The 9,675-nt window shown below is 29.2% G+C and overlaps 1 protein-coding gene across 1 annotated transcript; it reads right to left on the bottom strand.

The window, feature by feature from the left end:
* Positions 1 to 3,790: 3,790 nt before the first annotated feature.
* Positions 3,791 to 4,609, bottom strand: LOC126747926 (uncharacterized). The gene is made up of 2 exons (XM_050456884.1): positions 4,189 to 4,609; positions 3,791 to 3,939 (listed from the first exon to the last, which is right to left on the bottom strand). Exons 1-2 carry the CDS (start codon positions 4,570 to 4,572, stop codon positions 3,823 to 3,825), a joined length of 501 nt encoding a protein of 166 aa, XP_050312841.1. The 5' UTR covers positions 4,573 to 4,609; the 3' UTR covers positions 3,791 to 3,822.
* Positions 4,610 to 9,675: the final 5,066 nt, after the last annotated feature.

The following is a 9,675-nucleotide window of genomic DNA, read 5'->3' as shown; positions in this document are numbered from 1 at the left end:
GGAGTGTTTAAAGTGATTTGTAAAATGCTTGGATTTTAGTCCGCGGTCAATTTTTTGATATTATTTTCTTTTTAAAAATGGACATTTTCGAAAGACAAATAAAAAATAGTGTACAACATGGGGTTTTATGTATATTTAAAATGATTTCATAGATAAATTATATAAAATTTTGCCATTTAAACATGTATATCAAGCGATAATAAATACGACATAGACGTACGGACTATTTAGTGCGGCATCTGCGACACATCAAAGATTCTAATAGATCTCTGAACTGGACTTAATGCATTTCATTTATGGATTCTGCAACTGAAACGCAGCGGCTCGTGTTATTGTAAACCTCCATCATCGTTCGAGATTTTGGTTTGAAAATTAGGCAAGATCGAGACCGGCCAGTAAGAAGAACCGATCTCGACTAAGTTCTCGACGAACCAGGAAACCTAGGAAACTATACCATTTGCAACCTGTACAAAATTTACTTTTGTAATTGGAAACTTAATTCAGTTGATGAAAATGAGCAATTTAAAAAAAAATCCGAGAGAAATTCGTGTTAGGTCTTTTCAGCATGAGTTTAGCATTAACAATTACGTTATTGGTCCATTCTTTCTCCCGCCACGCTTAGTGCTGAATTTGAATTTGAATTTGGATTTGTTGGATGAAGTACCTCTGGATACAAGAACAGATAGTTGTAGTAGGTAAGAGCATGGATGAATGAGAGTTATCCAGAGAAATGGATAGGACTTGAAAACAAATGATTAATTGGTTTAAAAGTTATTAAGAAAAAACAAATTTTTTTTTCCTTTACCTTACCTTAACTTTGACACCCTCTAGATTTGCTTTAAAATAATTTAGAGCAAAATTTTCTTATAAAAGTAAATTTTTTTAAACTTTCTATTAACTATTAAAATAAATATTAATAAATATTTAATACAAAAACAGTGCTACAGATGAAAAACAATGTTTTTGCAGAAAATATATATTCAATATTTAATTTAATGACACTGTTTATTTAAATTTATTATATTTTATCTATAAATATTTAGTATAAAAATAGCGTTGTTAAATTGGATATTATGGACGAAAAATAGTGATTTTTTAAAGGAATTTAATCAAATATTTGGGGTGTAATAATGGAGTTTAAAAACCCGGTTTTTTAACTCCATTAATATACCTAACTCTTTTCTTTGAAAAAGAAGCTTTAATAAGAATAATAAATTTATAACACAATAATTTATATAAAAACATACATTTATAGTTTATCGCATAATCTGTAATGAAACATATGATTTAAAATAACGTGAGCCCCATTAACGATATTTTTATAGTTAATCATTTTTGAATATCCTGAGATAATCGGTTATAAATTTGGTAATATTCAAAACATTCCATCATTGTAAGTAGATACATTTTTCAAAAAAAAAACCAATTGGTAGGTATTTACTTTTTAAATCACACTTTGAGCGATTTAAATGAATTTTTTAAGTTTTAAATGATAAATTTTAAATAATTTGACTTTTCCAGGGACGGATTTGCAGCACATATACGCCATTTTTTTTATAATAAAACAGGTACGCCACTGTTTTTTTCAAAAAAAATTTCCGAATATTTTGTTTATTTTTGTAAAAACACGGCCCTTAGATTTTTGCGCTCCGACGCATCGTTTTGGTGCAAAAAAATAAAATGCCTACCAGGATTATTTATTTTATTATTTTCATAAAATAAATAATAATATTAATAATAATACATTTCCTAATTATAAATAATGTCAAGGCCATAACATGAACAAGAGAAAAACGAGTGATAGTAATAAAACAAAAATTACTTTTATTATTTTCACAAATTTATTAGTAATTAAATTAAATATTACTAATTAATTATCTTATAGAAATTACTAATTAATTATCTATGGAAGTTCACGGAGGGTACTTTGAGCATTTAGTTTGAATTGTTTATTGTTTAGTTAAATTATTAATTTTTTAATGTAACAATATTAAATTTGTCGTTGTAACAAAAGTTTTGAAAGATCCTTGTGAGGATTTTATTTTTTAGCGCAAAAATGCAAAAAATATCTTTACTAAAAATGAACAAAATATTTCGAAAACATTTTTTTTTTGCAAAAAAACATTGACTTAGCTTTTTTTATATAAAAAAACGGGCTTTTATATAAAAAAGTGGGGCTCACGTTATTTTAAATCATATGTTTCATTACAGATTATGCGATAAACTATAAATGTATGTTTTTATATAAATTATTGTGTTATAAATTTATTATTCTTAATAAAGCTTCTTTTCAAAGAAAAGAGTTAGGTATATTAATGGAGTTAAAAAACCGGGTTTTTAAACTCCATTATTACACCCCAAATATTTGATTAAATTCCTTTAAAAAATCACTATTTTTCGTCCATAATATCCAATTTAACAACGCTATTTTTATACTAAATATTTATAGATAAAATATAATAAATTTAAATAAACAGTGTCATTAAATTAAATATTGAATATATATTTTCTGCAAAAACATGGTTTTTCATCAACACAGCCCTTCTTTAAAGAACTTTTTTTGTAGCACTGTTTTTGTATTAAATATTTATTAATATTTATTTTAATAGTTAATAGAAAGTTCAAAAAAATTGACTTTTATAAGAAAATTTTGCTCTAAATTATTTTAAAGCAAATCTAGAGGGTGTCAAAGTTAAGGTAAGGTAAAGGAAAAAAAAATGTGTTTTTTCTTAATAACTTTTAAACCAATTAATCATTTGTTTTCAAGTCCTATCCATTTCTCTGGATAACTCTCATTCATCCATGCTCTTACCTACTACAACTATCTGTTCTTGTATCCAGAGGTACTTCATCCAACAAATCCAAATTCAAATTCAAATTCAGCACTAAGCGTGGCGGGAGAAAGAATGGACCAATAACATAATTGTTAATGCTAAACTCATGCTGAAAAGACCTAACACGAATTTCTCTCGGATTTTTTTTTAAATTGCTCATTTTCATCAACTGAATTAAGTTTCCAATTACAGAAGTAAATTTTGTACAGGTTGCAAATGGTATAGTTTCCTAGGTTTCCTGGTTCGTCGAGAACTTAGTTGAGATCGGTTCTTCTTACTGGCCGGTCTCGATCTTGCCTAATTTTCAAACCAAAATCTCGAACGATGATGGAGGTTTACAATAACACGAGCCGCTGCGTTTCAGTTGCAGAATCCATAAATGAAATGCATAAAGTCCAGTTCAGAGATCTATTAGAATCTTTGATGTGTCGCAGATGCCGCACTAAATAGTCCGTACGTCTATGTCGTATTTATTATCGCTTGATATACATGTTTAAATGGCAAAATTTTATATAATTTATCTATGAAATCATTTTAAATATACATAAAACCCCATGTTGTACACTATTTTTTATTTGTCTTTCGAAAATGTCCATTTTTAAAAAGAAAATAATATCAAAAAATTGACTTTTTTTATATAAAAAAAATTAACATACATGTGGTGCAAATCCGTCTCTGGACAGGTTAAATCACTTGCTATAGCTAAAAAAGTTTCCTGACCACTTATCATTTAAAACTTAAAAATTTTATTGAAATCTCTATAAGCATTTTTAATACAAAAAAAAAACTAAACTAACCTTTTCATTAACTCTACCCTTACCTTATTTTTAAACTCCATAAATATATAAACAAAAAATAAATCAAACTATACTTTTGGCGTAAAAACTGGGTATAAAACTACCTAACACTTTTCTTTGGAAAGAAGCTTTTATAAGTATAATAAATTTACAACAAAATAATTTAAAAACATATATTTATTGCATAACCTCTAATCAAACATATGATTCAAAATAACGTGAGCCACATTAACGATATCTTTGAGAATTGGGTAAAATCCAGCAGTAGATTCTTGAAAGACAGGGAGCATTCCTTTTGAAAACCGTTTCTAAAAAAATAATTTAAAAAATAAAAATTATTATCATAACGTCTTATGCTATTAGTGATATCTTAATGACTAAAATTGAAATAAGCTTTAAAGGTAATAATTCCAGGTAAGATTCAGTATATTTTATCACTATTAGTAGATACAATTTTCAAAAAAAATCTTCTCTTTTTAAATTCATTCAAAGCCATATTAATACCTAAAATACCCTTAACATCTATAATAACATATTGCAACACTTCTTAATCTTACCATTTTTCGGACAGATCGTCGCCATTTTAATCTCACCCCAGTACCAGGTTGAGAGTAAGCATAGCCAATAGCGATTAAAACAAATAAAGTAATAAAGCACATGTATGCCACCCTCTTGACGATATCTTCATAATACTCCGAAGAGATGTTGCTTGCTATAGCGCTGACATATTCTCGTATATTTGCTGCACGAGTGCTAAGGCTTCTGCTGATTTGCTGTCTAATTTCAGTTAAGTTTCTTGTTCTAGTTTCAACTGTTAGAGGAGTTTCGACCCTTGGAATGTCTTGATTGTATCTATGTGGTAGTTCTTGTTCTGAGTCTGTTATATTATTGTTATTTATATCTGCTTCTTCTTCTTCTTCTTCTATTCTGTCTATTTCCATTCCACTAGAATTTAGATTTTAAGTAATTAATTTATGTTGATGTATTTGTTATTTATTTATATTGAGTGACAAGTAGAAATGATGTAAACAGGGATATGTTAAGAAAATAGTTTGAAAAGGCACTGAAAAAAAATAACGACTGATGTTGATGTAGAATGATGTAAAAATGGCATTATTAAGTAAAAGTTTAATATGACTGAAAAATTATGTTTTTATTTATAATTAATTAGAAAAAAAAAACAAAAAAAAATGTAAAATTACATGGTCAAATAGTTGGGTTAGGATTAAGATTAACATCGTATAGTTAATAGTATTAAGGACTTCGAACTCCTTCAGCATGACCTGAATAAAGTAATACTTTGGACGAAACAAAACAAATTATCTTTTAATGTTAAAAAGTGTATTACAGTAAATTTTACTAGAAAAAAAGTGCCAATTAATTACAATTATAAAATGGGTACTAATGCCTTAAAATGTAAAACAGAAATAAAAGACTTGGCACTTAGAACATTGAAAGGCCCTTTTAATGTTCTAAGACTTGGCAGTAGTTTTCGACAATAAGTTGCATTAAGTTGACCTTATTCAAAGTATTTTTATAGCTAAATTGTAAAAACTTAACGGTAGGACATTAGGCTTATGTTACATAAACCCAATATAAAAAAGAAGCACAATTAAGTTTACATTTCCTGTCAAATTGGTATTCTAAATATTATGGTAATATTTTATTACTCTCTACCTTTTTGAAATAGAGTATAAAAAATAGAATGAAGTATATGGCCAGGCAGAAATGCGGTTGGATTTATCGTTGGCTAGGTCAAAGTAAACTAAATTTAAATAAAAAAAAATGCAGATTCTTCAAGGTATTTTTTTCTTTATGCTTACTTTCCTAATATAATACGGCATTTATAATTTTGTTTAATAAATAACATATTATTATAAAAGAAAATGCCGTAACAGCATATACGGCATATGAAGCTAATATAGGTGACTTAAATTTTAAACTAAAATACCGTAAGTACATGTTTACATTTTTAAAAACGAAAAAATATATTTTACTCAAAAAGTAACATATTTTGTTTCTATTTTAAACTTTTTTAAAAGAATTAATTAAAAAGTTTTATAAATGTCAATGGCAAGAAGCAAAACATAAAATGTCGTTTTTCTGCATTTTAATTGAGACACTTTAAAAGTTTCTTAATGATGCCTCTGGTAATTTTGGCACCCAGCAATAGGTTTTTTAAAATATTTTTTTTAATTTCTTTTAACAGTACGACCTATAATTTTCAAAATTAATACAAAATGATCATTTGAGTCTATGTTTAAAATAAGAAACTCATTCTAAGGTACTTTTGGACCTCAAAAAGTGGAAATGTTGACTTTATTCGAAGTATTTTTGGCTCCTTTTATATTTAAATTTTAAAAACTTAACAGTAGGACATTAGGCTTATGTTACATAAACCCAATATAAAAAAAGCACAAAAAAGTCTACATTTTCTGTTTACAAATTAGTATATTATATATATTTGCTTATTACTCTCTTTTTTATTACTCTCCACCTTTTTGAAATAGAGTATAAAAAATAAAATGAAGTATACGGCCGCAAATAATAAATAGGAATATTTTTATGCAATTTGATACAAAATTTCTATAATTTCGCGTTGGGTCGTTTACTCTAATTCAAGAACATACCATTAAAGCTCAAAAGCTAACTCAAATGTTACCGAACATATTTAAAAAAAATACCTGTCACACTGGATAGACTAGAAGAAAGAAAAGAAAACCCAAACAAAATGATACATAAAATAATAACTAAAAAACTAGGGGATCCTAAAATAAAGCACAAAGAAATAAAAGGTAGTAGCACCTACTGAAGAAGTAGGGGCATCTGAATTCTCGCATTAAATAAAAAGGGACAGTCGAAAAAGAAAATAGGAGATCCTGGACCAAGCGAACTGGAACAGGCAATTAAGATGCAAACTTTTATGACAGAATATCGATATAAATGTACAAAATAAATATGATAAGCTAACATAAAAAAATAATAAACAATACCCAACAATATTTAAATTTAGACAGACATCAGAAAATCTCCCTTATCTTATCAAATTACCTCTTAATGTCTCCAAGGTTTACAATTTCTGCATTTTAATTGAGACACTTTAAAAGTTTCTTAGTGATGCCTCGAATTATTTTGGCACCCAACAGTGGGTTTTTTTTAAATAATTTTTTAACAGTACAACGTATAATTTTCAAAATTAATACAAAATGATCGTTTGAGTCTATGTTTAAAATATTCACAAGAAACTCATTCTAAGGTACTTTTGAACCTTAAAATGGAAATGTCGACTTTATTTCAAGCATTTTCGGTTCCTTTTATATTTAAATTGTACAAACTTAACAGTAGGACATTAGGCTTATGTCACATAAACCGAATATAAAAAGAAGCACCATGAAGTTTATATTTCCTGTTTAAAAGTTAGTTTATTAAATATTACGCTAATATTTCATTACTTTCTACCTTTTTGAAATAGAGTATAAAAAATAGAACGAAGTATATGGCCAGGCAGAATTGAGGTTGGATTTACCATTGGCTAGATATAAGTGAACTGATTTTAAATTTAGAAAAAAAATGCAGATCTACTAAAAAACATGTTTTATTTATAGGGCGTTACATATATGTAACGCTAGGACAATATGGGTACAAAAAAATTACCTCTTATTGACTTTAAGTGTTTATTTGGAACGAAAAAGTTTATAAACTCTGTTAAAAATAAAAGAAAAACATAAAGCTTACGTTGTATGGAATTTCATATTACAATATATACATAAACCCAATTCACATTTTGAGCACATGGTTCTCACACCTGAAGAGCATCCCTCAAATGCACAGCGTCTTCGTTTATTGTTAGGGACATAAACCAGCCAGTGATCCAGACGATCATATCCAAGTTGATCAGGCACTCTGTGTGATGTTGCACTTGAAAAACTAGATTTGGGTCGACCGGCTCCCTTTGATTCGGTACAGTAATTCCTAATATAGGTCGTAGCAATATCTCTGCGAAAATCGAGCTGTACACAATTTTTTCCAGTTTTCTTGTATAGATACCAAGCATTTTCCATGTGATCCATGACCACCACCATTTTTTAGACCCTATGCCAATGCGGTATCTGGAAACATTCTGATGCATCAAGTCTGTTGTCTACCCATCGATTTGCTGTATTTAGCAACCTTGAATGGACGGGGCACCTGAACACTCTTTTTGTCTTTTCTGGAAAACCGCTTTACGCGAATAATGGGTTCCATTCCAAAACTTACGGACGCCATTGTCACAACATTGTTATCCGACCAACGGATAAACATAACTCCACTATTGCGATCAAGAACTAATTCAGAATCATAACGATTAGCGTTTTTATGAAAATTCGCTTTTGTAGATAACGGTATATCTTTAGGTAGCCGTACATCAAACATTTTTTTCTTGCATATGTTCTTAATAATAAATTATCAGTGTATAGTTTGTAAGGAGTTGTTTTTTTTTTGGTGGAAGCTGTCGTATTCGTCCTTTTCATCGCGCTGAGTAGTCTTAAGATTTTTGCCTTGATAAATGTCAAAATTGAGAAGATATCCCGATTTGGTGTTCAAGGACCGCATTTTAAAACCGAATCGAATGAGTTTTCCACGTATAAACTGCTTGCATCCGTGCTTACCAAAGTATTTCACTATAGATTCATTATAATCTAAATCTTTTTCAGGCACAAAATATTTTAAAAATCTGGACTTTAGTTGTTGTTGTAATATTAAATATTATACTAATATTTTTTTACTCTCCACCTTTTTGAAATAGAGTATAAAAAATAGAATGAAGTATATGGCCAGGCAGAAATGCGGTTGGATTTACCGTTGGCTAGGTCAAAGTAAACTAAATTTAAATTAAAAAAAAATGCAGGTCAACTAAAAGACGAATTTTTAGTACTTCATACGTAATTTGTAGTAAAACCAAAAACTGTATCTGTGTCAAAACTTGAAAAGGAATGAGCATGCTGTGGATTTGATGTCTTGAATTTCAATAATTGAATCAATCTTAAGTTATGCGAATCTTGTTTGGCAAGGCCTATGCAATGATGCAAATCTGAAAACTTCTATCAATAAAACTTTATAGATATTCTAAAATTTGCCCTGCTTTGTAAAACTAGGACATGAGGAATGTTGGTCCTGTGAAGTTTTTGAACTACACTGTAGGCATGTGGAGCATAAAGAAAGGATAAGTGGTGAATGTGCTAGATGTCAAAAATGGGCTTCCCATAAACAAAAAGGTAAAACTTTCAAGAGACGGTGATTCAAAGGGCGATTCAAGTAGTTTGGTAGCATCTGGTGATCTTCAAAAGGCAAGAAAGTGGTTAAGTAATTAGTTTGTAAATTAATTTATAAGATTTGTATTTTATAGGTGATTTATGCTGCCAAGGGTAGAGATATTTAAAGAAGTAATCTTCACCCAAAGGATTATCGTCTTCAATGAGTCTTTTGTTCCCGTCGGTAAAAATAAGCAAAATAAAGCCTGTGCTGTCCTCTGGCATAAAGCAACCGCTGGGAGATCTAAATCTGATTATACATGTGCATATCATCGATTCCTTGGGGACTGTTTTGTTTTTTTATCTATATGGTAAACTCTGATCTGACATCTCAGCACTTTAAATTGATGTGAAATACTTCGAACCCGGTCATACTTTCATGAGCGCGGATTCATTCCACCACCAAGTCGAGCATTCATTAAAGAAAAAAGGGAAGGTGTATGATTTCCAGGATTTTGTGGATTGTGCTCAAAAGGCCAGATCGGAGAAGTCTCTAGTCACCGCTGTTATGGATACCCAACACTTTTTTCAATAGGGTGATTATACATCACAGTACAAACTGAGTAAAACATCTCCTCGTCCATATTGGCAATCAATGGTTCATGTCAGATTTGAAAGGGGTAAATACACCCTGGAGTATAAAAATACTGTTGATTCTGAATTCTTTACATTAAATGTATTAACAGCAAAATTTTCTAAAACTGGAATCCCACCTCCCAAACCCATACAAACACCGCGCGGTATTTCCAAAGA

This window comes from Anthonomus grandis, chromosome 20 (genome assembly GCF_022605725.1).
Source record: "Anthonomus grandis grandis chromosome 20, icAntGran1.3, whole genome shotgun sequence".
In the NCBI taxonomy this organism is placed as follows: Eukaryota; Metazoa; Arthropoda; class Insecta; order Coleoptera; family Curculionidae; genus Anthonomus; species Anthonomus grandis.
The sequence above is the reverse complement of the archived record's forward strand: the minus strand, read 5'-3'. Positions and strand labels throughout refer to the sequence as shown.

What these genes read in the sequence shown, in the direction of transcription:
- LOC126747926 (XM_050456884.1), bottom strand. Translation starts at nt 4,572, where the DNA reads ATGGAAATAGACAGAATAGAAGAAGAAGAAGAAGAAGCAGATATAAAT. An exon ending in GACGATCTGTCCGAAAAATG is followed by an intron (nt 3,940 to 4,188) that starts GTAAGATTAAGA and finishes TTATTTTTTTAG; the next exon opens with AAACGGTTTTCAAAAGGAAT.